Here is a 15,044-nt window from a genome sequence, read left to right as displayed (position 1 = left end):
CATGACTGTTCTATCTCTGATCATCTCTGACTTTGCCATAAAGCGCTGGTGTCTGTCGCATTATATATATACATATATATATATGATTAAAAAGGCTAATTAAAAAGGTTTTATTGTATAACTTCTCACAATATATAATATAATATATATATATATGTATATATAATATATATATATCGTGAGAAGTTATACGATATATATATGATAAAAAAGGCTAATTAAAAAGGTTAATTAAAAAGGCTTTATTGTATAACTTCTCACAATATATATAAAACCCTGCTTCCAAAAAGACCAGGAAGCTTTGTAAAATATAAACATACCAAATGTTGAAACGGAAAAAACAACAACAAAAAATATTTGTTCATTTTGAATTTGATGGCAGCAACACGTCTCAAAAGTTGTGAGAGGGTCAACAAAAAACTGGAAAAGTTGTGTAAAGCTAAAAAAAACAAACCTGGTGGACCATCTCACAACTAATTATGTTACCTGGCAACAGATCAGTAACATGATTGGGTATAAAAAGATGATTTCAGAGAGGCAGAGTCTCTCAGCAGTGAAGATGGGGAGAGGTTCATCACTCTATGAAAGACTGTGTTGGAAAATAGTGCAACAATCTAAGAATAACTACAAAGAATTAGTCGATTTCATCGTCTACGGTTCATAATATCATTAAAAGATTCAGAGAATCTGGAGAAATCTCTGAACACAAGGGACAAGGATGGAAACCAATATTGGATGGTGGTGATCTTCGGGCCTTCAGGCAGCACTGCATTAAAAACACACTATTCTGGAGTGGAAATCACTGCATGGGCTCAGGAACACTTGTGAAAACCATCGTCTGTGAACACAGTTCATCGCTGCGTCCACAAATGCAGGTTAAAACTCTCCAAAGAAGAAACCAGATAGAAACATGATCCAGAAACACCGCCGCCTTCTCTGGACCGAGATCATTGAAGATGGACTGAGGTGAACTGGAAAACTGTCCTGAGGTCTGATGGATCACAATCTGAGATTCTGTTTGGAAATCATGGACGCTGCATCGTCCAGGTTAAAGAGGAGAGGGACCATCCAGCTTGTTATCAGCTCAGTTCTAAAGCCAGCATCTGTGATGGTACAGGGATGCATTAGTGCACATGGCATGGGTAGCTTGAACATCTGGAAGGAAGCATTAATGCTGAATGATATATTCAGGTTTTGGAGCAACATATGCTGCCATCCAGACAACGTCTCTTTCAGGGAAGGTCTTGTTTATTTCATCAAAACATGACCCTGTCCCAACTTTTTCGAGACATGTGCTGCTATCAAATCAAAAATGAGCAGATGTGATTCATAAAAAAATCTAATTTATCTGTTTCAACATTTGATATGTTGCCTTTGGTCTAATTTCAATTAAATATGAGTGTATGTGACTTGAAAATCAGCACATTGTGTTTTTATTTACATTTTACACAAGCCACACCTGTTTAGGTTGCGGGATAAAGCTTCCTTTGGAGGATGGCCGTGATAATTGTGTGAATTGTGTCGGTCTGCACCATGCTCACATGGCCAGCCTCCTACATGCATTGTTTTATTGTGCCAGCTAGTCACGCTCATGTCCAGCCACTCTTATTGGGCATCCACAGCAGGCTAAATGGCCGAGGATGGTGGTATGACAAAGTAGGTGTAGTGTCTTATTGCCCAACATTGTGGCTGCAGAGGCAGCACCATCTACTATCCAGCAACGTGCCTCCCTCCCTACCGGGAGAGGAGATCTGGCACCGTATTCACAAAGATTCCTCAGACTAAAAGTTCCTTCAATATCAAATATCTGAGAAAATTCTTAGAATTGTAATGTTTTCCAAGAATTCCCCCTGAAAGTTAAGAGTAGATGTTTTTAATGCAGGAGGATGTTTGTGGTGGATCTCATCAGAGACGTCACTTCTCCCACTCAGCACAATAACACAGACATGAAAGTGATGAAGATGTTTGGTGAGTGTAGAAATGACTGGAGTCTGTTCAACCTTCATCAGCAGTCATCACACAAACACAAACACGCAGTTCATTTAACTTCCACTGGAGGTCACTCTCCGTTCTGTCCCTTTATCACCAAGGCTGCATTTTTTTTTGGATCAAACAGTTACATCTTTTAAAAGGATGTGTCACATACACATGTGTACAGATAAAACTAGACTCTTGTATGGCGAGTCCCTAAAGAGCCTTCCACTGCTGCAGCTCTGACAACAGCTATAACATATCATTTGCTGTTGATACTGAAGTCTATGTACTTATTTGGATTGCAGTGATCTCTGAGATCCAAGTGAAGAATGGAAAGGAAATAGCTGCAGGAAATGATACATTCAACCTTTTCTCAGGGGAAGCTGAACATAATGAGAGGACTTACTGATGACTTTGCCCAATGTCAAGGATTTGATTAAGATCAGCTCTGCATCAGATGACAGCGTGTATTTTCCGTGGATCTCCTGGTTGATCTGGTGGAGTGGAAAGTAATCAAAGAAAAAGGTGGTTACAATAAAAATGTAAACCAAGACAGAAGCAGCTGCCCGCTGCCAAACAGACACAAACCACTATCAGTCCACAAGTATCTTTTAAGAGCTTCAGACCTCCACACGGACATGCTGACTCAGACACTAGGCTTGATCTAGATTGCTTAACAGAAGACGTGTTCCCAGAAACAAACATCTATCTTTAGTTGTTGTTGTTTTTTCCCCCCTTTTTTTTATGGATGCGTGCCAACAGGACAACATCTGTGAGCTCTCTAAAATATGTTTCAGTCCGTCCTTCTTGACCCACCAAATGCCGGTGATGGTAATATACCAACACCACAGATAGTTGTGTTGGTATGATCAGGTTTAATTTCATTGTAGTGTCCCCAGAATACAAATAAAAATCACACTTTTTGTGGATCTTTACCTGGATAACATTTGTGTTGCAATATCAAAAATAAAAATGCAACTGTCTCGCTGTTAACTCGCTGTTCACCTGGTAAAACTGCCCAGGAGCATTTGATTGCAATCTATGCAACAAGGTTTACAAAGTTTAATGTCTTACAATTACAATCACATAACCCAGAGAAAATATCTTATAATTATTCAATCCAGATCTCACAATTACAAGAAAGGTTGTCTGGTAATGATTAGAAAAGGTAACGGTAGTTATCAGTCATCGTTGTGTGAGAGGACAGACTTTGCACGTACTCTTTGGATTTTAGGCAGTGGGAGATAATGATGTCGCTGAGTGATGTGGAGAGTATTATTATTTGTGGGTCGTCATTGCTCAGGTATTTAAAGTGCATAAAGACTGTTGAAGCCTTTTGACCTGCTCAAAGTTGTTCTGTTCCTCTCAGGAGCAGCTGAAAAATTACAGAAAGTGTGAAATGAATACTATTTTATCATGTAATATTATTGGCAAATATATATTTTTAATTTTAAAAGAGATAAGCAAGTTATACTCCTGCTGCACTCTTATCTCTTATCATCCGATCATCACTGTACTTATAACATTGTTTTTCTCTTTCTGTTTTCAGTATCAGTACATGGAAACTAAGCTCAGATGCAGGTTAGGGTTAAAGTTCTAGAAAGACAATCATGTTTTACACACATTGAATCTATTATCATATTAAATAATGTCGCAATACTGACTATGAAGATAAGGTGGGCTCAGAGAAAAAACATAGAATCCATCCATCAGTTGAGCGTGGTGCTGAAGCAGTTCAGTTCATAGCAGACAGGGAAGCTGTATGAGAAGATGACGTGTCCACGCCTCACCTCAACATAGAGGTCTTTGCCTTCACGGTGGATTCTGATCCGGTGGAGTCGTCCGTCCGCCAGGCTGCTGAGGATGGGACTGAACACATCCGGCTTCCTGTGAGTCTGTAGGTGATACCAGATCTGCAGACTTCCTGAACACAAAACCACACAAAGCACATAAAAAGATGCTGCTGGCCCTGAAACTCACATTTAAATCCACATCTGACTGTTTCAGAATAGTTTCCCTGTCCAGCTGTCAGTTACAAGTGAACTCTTCTTTTTCTTTTATCAAACTCAATGTTTTGTCCATGTAGATACCTTGACAAAGAAAAGTTAGTGCCATTTACAGCTGCACGAGCCAAATGTTCAAAATCAACACAATGATAATACTTTATTTTCATTAATGATGAAAAACAAAAGCTTAAACAGCTCAGTTTGTTTATTTGTTTCTGAAAAAAATAATATAATAAATCAAGACAGTCTAATATTTACGAGGGTGGATCAATAAGTTGAGAGACGGCTCTTGTTGCTCGAGGACGATGCGCTGCACTGTGGCGTGCACGGGGCAGCAGGAAGGTAGAACCCTGATGAGGAAGTGTGACAGATTTTTTCGCTTGATCAAAATCAGCACCTGATTTAAACATGATGTCGTATTTTACACACCTGAAAGTGGAGCAGAGAGCACACGTTTGTGACTAATCACTGGGGAACAGAAAGAAGTCGCAGGGAGTCAAAGAAGTGGTCATTCTGCCCTGAAGCACATTAATACAAACCTGCTCTATTCATTCATCCATGAAGAGAAAGAAAGACCAATGAAGGAATGGAGCCATGTAAACATGAGAAGGAGGTGATTTACCTCAGCAGCTGATGGAGGATCTTGTTTTAATGAGTATTACTTCTAAAAAGTTACATTACATGTTATGTTTTGTCTAAACTGTCATGTATCTAAAACATACTGAGAGACTCCTCCCACCCACCTGGTCGACCTGCTGCCCTCCGACAGGTCCATCAAGGCTCGCACCAGCAGACTCAGGAACACTTTCTTTACCAGGGCCAAGGAATTATTATATTATTTATTCATTTACTTCAGTGTAATAAGCACATACTCAAGTGCTCCAACTTCTACCTGGGACTTTTTATGTATTTTGAATGTGTATTGTGGTGCTGTTATTTTTTGAAATGCACTGATCATGAGAAGGACTCTGAAGCTCATTGTATCCTTTACAGTGACAATAAAGCTTTCTATTCGTTTGTGTTCAACATGTTTAATGATACAAACAGACAAGTTTGTTGTTTTTCAGTCTTCCTGCTACTTATTGCATTTTACAGAGCGGTGCTGAATGCACAATCGAACTCTGAGGTGATTTCACCTCCTCTTCATCCCCTGGAGCAGAAAGGGTGCAGAATATTATCTATGTAGTTGAATGTTGGTCTGTTCGGTTGGACTCAGTGATCCTTCATCTGATGGAGGTTTGTGCAGGTTAGAATCTCTACAGTGTATAGATAAATACTTCCACTGGTTCATTCCCCTGTAAAAGTAGAACTCATCAACTGCTGGCTGTGATTAGACTGTATAAATACAACTGACTGGACTTGACCAGTCCTTAGTACAAAACAAGTGTTCTCAGCTCAATAAATTGTAGTTCTGATTTTGTCGGATGAGATTAGAAAGTTAGAAAAACCCATAAAAGGACATAGTGAGATAGGAAGTTATATTTACACAGTATAATTATATACTAACACTAATAATATATAGATGCTGCATTTCCTTCTGAATGGCAGTATTTTGTTGATGCATGCTTGTTTCTGTGAGTTGACTGTGAACTGTCAGATGTGCGTGTACCATTGCGGGCCAGGATGACGGCGATGTACTGTTGGCTGAAGGTGCTGACGCTCAGCAGCATTGCTGGACTCTGGGATGTGATGAAGCTGAAGGACACGTCCTCTCTGGCCCTGCTGCTGCTTCCTCTAGAAACACTGGAGGTCTGGGAGCTCCTGTTCTGCATCACTGAGAAGGGCTCCTGGAAGGTGAAGGTGACCGAGGACTCTCTGTCGAAGGACACCGACACCTCTGCACACAAACACACACACACACACACACACACACACACACACACACACACACACACACACACACACACACACACACACACACACACACACACACACACACACACACACACACACACACACACACACACCGAGGACACAGAGATCAATCTACACACACATAAACATTTCTCACGATGATATGAATCCCTGTGAAACTCTCAAGATCTGCCAGTCCTCCCTCCAGGTAAATTGTTTATTACACAGTAGCTTCAGGAAAGGTCAAAAGATCCATGAAATGTGAATGGTTCATCCTCTGGGATCATGACATTATTAGTCTTTATAGGGACTGAAATAATCAGCCAATCAGAGCCCTTGTTGTGGGCATGCCTGTAACACAGTCACCAGAGTTTCACTGTCTGTCATCCATGTGTGCGTTCAGAGACCATACACTTTGTCCGTGTGATACATAGTTCTGTGATTTCAGTGTGTTTATGAGTAAAGTTTGTTTCGTTAAGAATTGAGCTGCATGAGCATAAATTCCGCTCGCCGAATGCTGATGATAATCGCATGCTAACGCTTAGAAAGCATTCGTTCATCAGAGGCTGGGAAAGCCACGGTTATGGCTAAAGTGACGTGCACCGATAGTTATCTGTAGAAAATGACTGTCGTTCTGTACTGACTGTGAGAGGAGGGTGTGCAGTTTGAAGTTGAGCTATATAAGTAGCACACTTTCAGTAGTTGTTAGCGATAGCCCGGCCCACTACTTCTTTTCAGTATTACCAGTGTGCTGCTTTCTTGTAGAACCACACACACACACACACACACACACACACACACACACACACACACACACACACACACACACACACACACACACACACACACACATTTATCAACACAGTCATTCATATAAACCCCCACACACAACCTCGCCAGCTACAGTTACAGTCCTACTATTAAGACGTCATTACAATCATGGTGCTGCAGTAAAGATCAGGAGCTCACTGAACTGTTCGGACTGAACCACCAGGAAATATTCGGGTCTGATTTACTGAAGGTTTGCGTGAGTAAAATCACAGGTGAACTTCACACCATCCGTAAAAAATGTCCAGCACTGACGACGTGCAGCGAGGATTGAGTCTTTCAAATGTGCAGTTGTCCATTCTGTGTGTTTGAATGAATACATCTGTAATAGTGGCCGTTACTAACTGAACATATTAATCAAATGAACATCAGGAGAGACGGCTGCTCTTATTGTGGTGAGGAGACGTAGGAAACCAGAGAATACGTAGAGAACATGGTTTTACATCCGTTAAATAATTTCTGATGGCAGAGGCAGAAAAAATTCGGACATATCGTCTGTCCAGAGATGAGATTTTAGAGTTATTGAATGAACTCAATGATGATTGACAGCCAACAACAAGGAGGAGCCACGAAATACCAGCAATGACAAAACTTCTTACGACTCAGCTGGAATCACTTTAACACGCAAATACCTCAAGTAGAATACTGCGATTTGCACCTGATATCAAAGATGCAATTACTCAGTAAATCACCCACAAAACGGCTGCAAAATATATGAGGAAACTTTTTCAACAAACACACAATTTAGTACCCTCTATTTGAGATCTTAGTAAATCAGGCCCTTAGAGTTTTAACTACATTTCATGTGTATGACTTTATATAGAAACCAAAGTAATGGTCACTGCATCATTCAATACAACTCAGGGAGATGGTGCTGAAACAGCTGCCTTACATGAATTTTACATACATAATTTATATGATTTAAATTAGGAACTATCTGTTTGAACAAATGTAAAATACTAGATGAGTCTGATCAGACTTTTGATGCTTAATAACTTTTTGTTCCTGGTGTGATGGACATGTTTTGATTAATTGTTACTAAAAGTGTTAATGTTAGTGTTATAAAAAAGATTATATCAGCACTGAGCTGAATGATATTAATGGAAAATATTTCACCACAGGCTCTTCTGGTTCTTTTTCTATGAATATTAGTTTTGTAGTTTAAATACAATCCTCTTCATGTTCCTGTGGATTTAAAGTACAGCTGTGAACAAATAGTGATAGAAGTCATGTCGATCTCAGTAAAAATGAGCCGTGTACCTGGATGATGTGATGTATGAGTAACATCAGGAATTAAAGCATTCATTACAGTGAAGACCTGCAGAGTGTACTGCAAACTGTGTGGATCTCATGGATTATTCCAGCTTGTATTATTAAGTAGTCATGGTAACCAAACATATCATGTCATTTTGTCGGCTGCTGTGATTTCACACGCCGTCATTCACTGTTCACAGGATGACCATAAACTTGATGTGTCACACAATGAATAGATGAAATCTCAAATATTCTTATTCTTGTCATAACTTCAATATGAATCATCATCGAGAGCCCAGAATTCAATTTGAATTTGTTGCCTCCATTACAGCATATCATTTATGAATACTGACGAACAGGAAATTCCTGATGGAGACGCTCCACCTTAAAAACTCACCAAAGCTAAAACAAACTGGACTCAGATGACACTGTGGTTTCCGACAACATCACTATTCACCTGCTGTAAGGACATCAGGACCAAACTCAGCCCGGACCACGTGGCCTGCTTCACCTCTGCCTGACTGAATACGTAAGCCTGGCTGTGTCCTGCGCTCACTGATGTCGACAACAGTAGACAACCTCAACATGGATGAGACCCGGATCTCCTTCACAGGAACCGGTCCCAGACACTGATTCAGTTACGAGGATGGTCAAAATGAAAACACACGAAGTAGAAGCCTTCATTGAACACATCAACGGTGGACAGAATGATCATGTTCACCCCGGAGGACGTCAGAAGAAACAGTCTCACCTGTTTGAACTGGACAGTACACATTGAAGAGGACAGAAGCCTCAACGTCAAAGTTTACAGAAAACCCAAACACAGATTAATATTTACTCCTTCAATCTCTCCAACCACCAGATCACAAACAATGATGATTAGAACCGTTCTCTAGAACGTGTCCACAACATCAGAGAGAACGGAGAAGGAGAGCTCTTAAAATCTGAAGTTATCCAAACTGGACCTCCACCAAAACCAACAGAAACAGGACAGACAGGAAAAGGACAACAGGACGTCCCTTACATCACAGGACTGTCCCTGTCCACTTGTCAGGATCTATGCCTGTCTCTGTTTGCCATTCCCTCTGTTTCACCTCTTCCACATGTTTCCTGTCTTCTCCCCTGTTTGTTTTTGTCTGTCATGTGTTCTATGTTCTGGTCTGTCTGGAGGGTGTGGATTCATCCATGCCTGCCTCCAGACTCCTCCCAATACAACACCTCTTTCAGCTGGCACAGCTGGTTCAGATTCCAGTATATCAACCCCAGTCCTGCACTCCACCCGCATCAGTCCGTCTGATCGTCTCACCTGGGACCACGTTGCAGTTCAGTCAGTCCGTTTGCTTGTTCTGTAATTCTGGTTCTGACCCCGTTCTCCTGCCTGCTGCAGTCCTACCTGTGTGCCTGTCTGCCTGCCCCCGACGTACCGACGTAGTTTCAACCCCGGTACCACAGGTACGTACCTGCCGTCCTACGTCGGTCCATGGAGATCAGCAGGTATCCAGCCCCCCTGCTCAGCGTCGGTCCTTGGAGACCACCTGTCTGCCGGCTTGCCGCCGCTGCGGTTCTTCCCGAGCCCATGCTGCCCGGTGTGGAGCGGCTGCCTCGGCGCCACTGAGAATTACTGGGACAACCTCACCTGCCTACACAGGTCTTTCTTACTCTCCTTTTCTGGACTAGTTCGGGTACCTGCCCCGATTCAGGGAGGATCCCGACTCAGGGAGAAAGATGATTTTTGGCTTCCAGCCATCCTGGACTATTTCTGTACATGTTCAGTTTTATTTACCCCCTGCTGTTTTTATGTGGAAAATAAAACTTCCTGTTTTCAAGTTACCTGCTGTGTTTTTGCGTTTGGGTCCGTTTACCAACACCACCACATAACACCACTTCAAACTAAGCAACCCTCTGAGACAGAAGATGGTCCACCCCGGAGGACAGAACGTCAGAGGACAGAACGTCAGGACAGAACGTGGACATGAGCAGAGCGATGTCGTTCTAACAGTGAGGAATGATCAGACTTGTACTTCAGGGAAACAAAAACTGCTTCAGAAGAACATGGAACAACACAGGAGAGACACCTCTTCAGGACAGGACTCAGTCTTGTCCATCTGAGGGACAAGGACACTCATCTGAGGACAGTAATGTTCTCATTTTGTCCAGGGAAGATCGGTGGTTTGAAAATGTAGTAGCACCTCCGTCAAACTGGAACAACCATGTCTAAACAGAGGAGGTGGATACGACATCTTAACATGCAGTAATGAGATCCCTGCCGACACCATGACCATAAGGACTCACTTTCACATCACTGTTGTGACCCTGAACGCCTCACGAGATGGCCAGGTGTGTCCCTCCTGTGACCTCAACAAACCCCACCAGAGGTCAAAGCCGGGGATTGAAGAAGCCTTTTGGATGAGAGATGAAACGTCCTCCTGTGGATGACACTACGACCGACCGTAGAACCGGTTTATGACCAAATATCTGCAGAACTGTGACATCACCATCAGCCTCAGCTCGACTCTGAGTTTGGTGCTAATTAGCATGCTAACAAACTAAGCTAAGATCTTCATTGTAAATGTAAACCTGCTAATAACCAAAAGAGCTAAATGTGAGAATCTTCAGACACCATTTAAAATAATTAGTTTGAGTCAGACAGTACCAGCTGCTTTAGACGGTATGAAGCGCTTCATTAAATCCCTGCAGCTGTCTGAAGGCAGCAGGTCACATGTCGGAAAATCTGCAGTCTCTTATTTGAGAAGTTCCACAGCATTACGCATAACCGTCCACTGTGTTCTCTGTAAATCACTGACAATGACACCAGAATGACTTACACCCCTCTGACACACTGGGAGATTTTAAATCTGTCATCTGCCTGTTTGTGTCGAAAAACAAGAGATTCACATCAGATTGTTTTGTCTTTTGCATTTGATTCATGTCACTGAAAAATATCTCCCATGAAACACATGAACTGCATTTGCACTATTCAACTGAAACTAAATGCATGTGTGAGTGACTGGGAACAGGGCTGCACCTCCAGCATGAATACAGTTGTGGTGAAATGTTTTTCATTCCCAGTTCAGTATTTTTCTGTAAATGATATCTTTAATGTTACTGAACACTGGACTCGGCTGAATAATAAATGATTCTGTAGCTTCTTGACCAGATTGACAGTTTTAAGTCAAGATTTGATTGATTTAAGCATCAGATTGTGTTTTAATAGTGATTTAATGTTATGTACACAAGCTTGTACTCAGCATCGAACCAAATATATGTAAATAACTTTTATTTTACCTTTTAGTCAGTGCTACTGGCAGTTTATTGGACTAATAGAAGAGAAGGAGAGATACCTGACCCTCACAACACAAAAAACTGAGAAAAGACAATAAATTCAAGCTGGTATTTTACATTCAAACACATTTCTTTGCATTTCAGCACTTCTATATTTCCTAATAATATACCAGGGTAGATCAATAAGTTATAAGACTGCAGCTGGTGCGCGAGAACTGAGCAGCAGAGAGATAAAACCTTGATGAGTCACTGGTACAAATTCATTTCTTCATCATCACTTCCTGAGTTCCACATGTTTTTGTAAGCAGTGGACCGGGTGCATCTTCCGCTGCTTCAGGAGGTCTGAGACCACGAAGCAACGATCCTGGAGACGTGTGCTTAGAGACGTTCAGGACGTCTCCGTCCAACACTGGAAGAAGAGCATCAGGAGAATCAGCTGGGTTTTCTTTGAGGGTTGGAGTGAAACCATGGAGCTCTGCTGGGACCTTCTGAGGCCCAAACTGTGTCGCCATGGTAACAGGGTTCTCTAACTATGACAACACGCCACTCACAGTGCAATGAAAACACAACTTTCCACCCACAACAACACAATCGTAGCTCCTCACCTGATTGGTCTCCCTGAGACTTCTCTCTGTTCCTCAGAAATATTTCATAAACTTTGATGTTCGCTCTGATGAAGTTTCAGGTGTGAAAAACATCGTAGACACACCCAGAACACCGCTCACAAAAATGTGTGTAACTCAGGAACTGATGATGATCAAGAGATGAAATATGTACCAGTTACTCATCAGGGTTATATCTTCCTCCTGCTCCGTGCACACCGCGCTGCTGTGCTCCGTGCGCGAGCAGTTGTCTCGGAACTTTGTGATCTACCCTTGTTTATGAGTTGTAGTGTTTTGGCAGCTGGCCTGCAATTCCACATTTTTTTGTGCTTGTAGCAACAGACTGTACCAACCCTACAAAGACAGTTGTTAATCATTTAGACTGATGACTGAACCAATTCAATTCAATTCAGTTTTATTTATATACAACTAGTCTGAAACCAGGAGAGTTTCTGTAAGTCACCTCATGTTTTCTTTGGGAAATGAAAAAGTGTTTTCCAGCAGGAACCATTTTAAGACGTTTCTCCCACCTCTCATCTGTCTGTAGTTCCAGTTCTTACATGTTCTTATTGTTGCTCCACTCCACAGAACAGCTGTAACACAGTGCTGCGGACACTTTTACCATTACCACTGCATCACTAAAGGAACTTTGTACAAACAGCCTGGCAGCTATTCAGAGACACTCGTAACAGAATTGATCCTTTCCAGTCATCTTCCAGCTCACAGGCTGGAACAACACAGTCAGTGATTCATTTACTGTCTTCACACCTTCGTTGATGTTCAGGTTCAGAGGAGCTCGAGGCCTTTCAATAAACACTATGCTTATGTTTTGGTATATACAGTATATGTAAAACTCTTGAGCTGTGGACTGTTTTCTTGGGTTGTATAATTAGAATGAATGTATTGGTCACTCACCTTCTTTACAGGTGGGTCCTCCGTAGGCGGACTGTGAGCAGTCACAGGTGTAGCCACTGCTCTTCTCCACACACCTCCCTCTGTTGTAGCAGAGGCTGCCGGGGCCGCTGCAGTAACCAGGACAACCAGAGCTCACCCCTGCTGTTGCCATGGCCCTCTCCTCTAGGTCATAGGTCACACCATTGACAGTCAGAGTCCTGATGCAGCCGAGGAAGCCTCTCTCCTGTGATGCTGCACCACCTGGGATGAGGATGACCATCAAGTTCTATTCACATCATGACCTGCGTCTCCGACCACGTTATAATCAAACCATAACCATATAGCAGAACAGATGTTGAGAATTTACAACGAGGCTGCTGTTCAATCTACTTGTGTGACACCTGATTAAAACCCAGCATATAATGCTCTGAACTAATGTGGATCAGGTTAAAGTCTGGGGGAGCGTCTGTATCATAATATAGTCATTCCACACTGCTTTAGATGTACAGTAACCCGGTTTCGACAGTCCAGGTAAACGTCACCTGTGGAACCGAGTTCCTCTGAGTTACTTGAATATAAAAGTGCAGGCGAACATGTTGAATTTAAAACCTGATGTCCTACCTACAAACAGCTGACTGTTCAGGTGTAAACGGTGATGCCCATCAACCGGAGCCTCCAGGAAGCGGAGAGGAAGCTGGTCAACCTGCAGCGACGCCTCCTTCACGTTACGCTCCCCCCTCACATAGTGCCACTGCCTGTCATTCAGAGGGAGGTGGGACTTCACAGCCAGGACCGCTGGACCATCTCCCACGTCAAAGGAGAAAGTGACCACTGAGGGAGCTGGGAGGACACACACACACACACACACACACACACACACACACACACACGCACGCACGCACGCACGCATGCACGCACGCACGCACGCACGCACGCACGCACGCGCACGCACGCACGCACACACACACACACACACACACACACACACACACACACACACACACGCACACGCACACACACAGAAACCAGCTGGGACATATTGAATAGCACAGTTGCTCTTTTATGTTCCACTATATCATCCCCAGCTGGTGCAATGTGATACAATGCTGCAAGGAGAGCTCAATGACCTGAGCGGTTTCATGAGGAGACTCAGCTGACAACTTGTCAATATTTAACAAGTGTCAGACACTGAAAGACCTTCAGAGAAACATTATGGCTCCACACATTCTAAAAGTCAGATCTCGCTCCTCAAATGAATTCTAAAGGTAATGCACGAGAAATACAAGAACAACAACTAAAACAACTTGTGGTATTGAAGGTGTGGCTTTAGTTACAGATGTGTGGAGGATCACAACGAGGTCAGAGGAGGATATTTATATATCATCCATATAAGTATATAATTCTGCTTCTGCATACATTCAGAGCATTTCTTATAACCCCGCTTCCAAAAAAGTTGGGACGCTGTGTATAATCTAAATAAAAACAGAATGCAATGATTTGCAAATCACCTAAACCAAAATCTAATTGAAAATAGACCAACATTTTAGAGACGTGCTCCTGCCATCAAATTCAAAATGAGCATATATTTTTCATAAAACAATACAATTCCCATTTCATCATTTGATATGTTGTCTTTGGTCTCTTTTCTATTAAATAGGAATTTACATGATTCATGAATCATTGCATTCTGTTTTTATTTAGATTTTACACTGTTTTGGGATCAGTGATTCTGGTTGGTGTCTGTCATTCACTCACAACTGAGCTCCACTCGGATGAAGTCATTATGGCCCAGGTTCTCCAGGAAGACTCCTGAGGGAGCGCTGGTTTTGAAGTAGAAGGAGACGTCAGCAGCTACCTCAGCCTGCAGGGTCGGGAAAAGGAGGAAGGACGACTCTTTGGAGAATGATGCTGCGTTCCACATGGAATCTGAAAAACAAGTCAGAGCCTTCAGTCAGACATTGAGGGGATCGTCAGCATTCAGAGTAAAAGTAAAGAATTGGATGAGAAAGCATCCAAGCACCTGAGGGAATGTGTGCCAGGGTAAATGTTATACTTATCAGTCACTATTTTCTAAATAGACTTTTTTTAAATACACATTTTCACTATCATTAATATGAAACACTACTTTTGAGCAGTAATCAGAAGTCTTCCACATTAACAACAGGATATTGACCGACCCATCTGATTTTGATTTAATGAATGTAAATGGCCGGTCATGGGTCACAACACTCGGCAGTAGCACTTCTCCAGTCGGAAGCTGCAGATCTATCAACACGTGCTGATTTAATGATCTGAAGTTTTTCATAGTCTCATCAATCTGTGGATGCTGTCAGTCACCCATATTCATCTG

The 15,044-nt window shown here is 42.3% G+C and overlaps 1 protein-coding gene across 3 annotated transcripts in view; it reads right to left on the bottom strand.

The window, feature by feature from the left end:
• Positions 1-15,044, bottom strand: part of LOC138636104 (contactin-associated protein-like 5) — a 111,135-nt gene that overhangs the window by 8,815 nt on the left and 87,276 nt on the right. For 2 of the 3 annotated variants that reach the window (XM_069723948.1, XM_069723949.1), the window contains exons 16-21: positions 14,450-14,620; positions 13,316-13,534; positions 12,716-12,955; positions 5,590-5,817; positions 3,765-3,898; positions 2,381-2,468 (exon numbers count right to left, since the gene is read on the bottom strand). In XM_069723948.1, coding sequence (XP_069580049.1) covers positions 2,381-2,468; positions 3,765-3,898; positions 5,590-5,817; positions 12,716-12,955; positions 13,316-13,534; positions 14,450-14,620 — 1,080 coding nt within the window. Of the gene's footprint in view, positions 1-2,380; positions 2,469-3,764; positions 4,331-5,589; positions 5,818-12,715; positions 12,956-13,315; positions 13,535-14,449; positions 14,621-15,044 lie in introns of those variants that run through there. The other variant, XM_069723950.1, reaches the window with a different exon arrangement.

This window comes from Brachyistius frenatus, unplaced genomic scaffold, assembly GCF_029030835.1.
Source record: "Brachyistius frenatus isolate BFR_SWC_R1_liver_20210118 unplaced genomic scaffold, ASM2903083v1 Contig_353, whole genome shotgun sequence".
Lineage (NCBI taxonomy): Eukaryota > Metazoa > Chordata > Actinopteri > Embiotocidae > Brachyistius > Brachyistius frenatus.
This window is presented reverse-complemented; position numbering and strand designations above follow the sequence as displayed.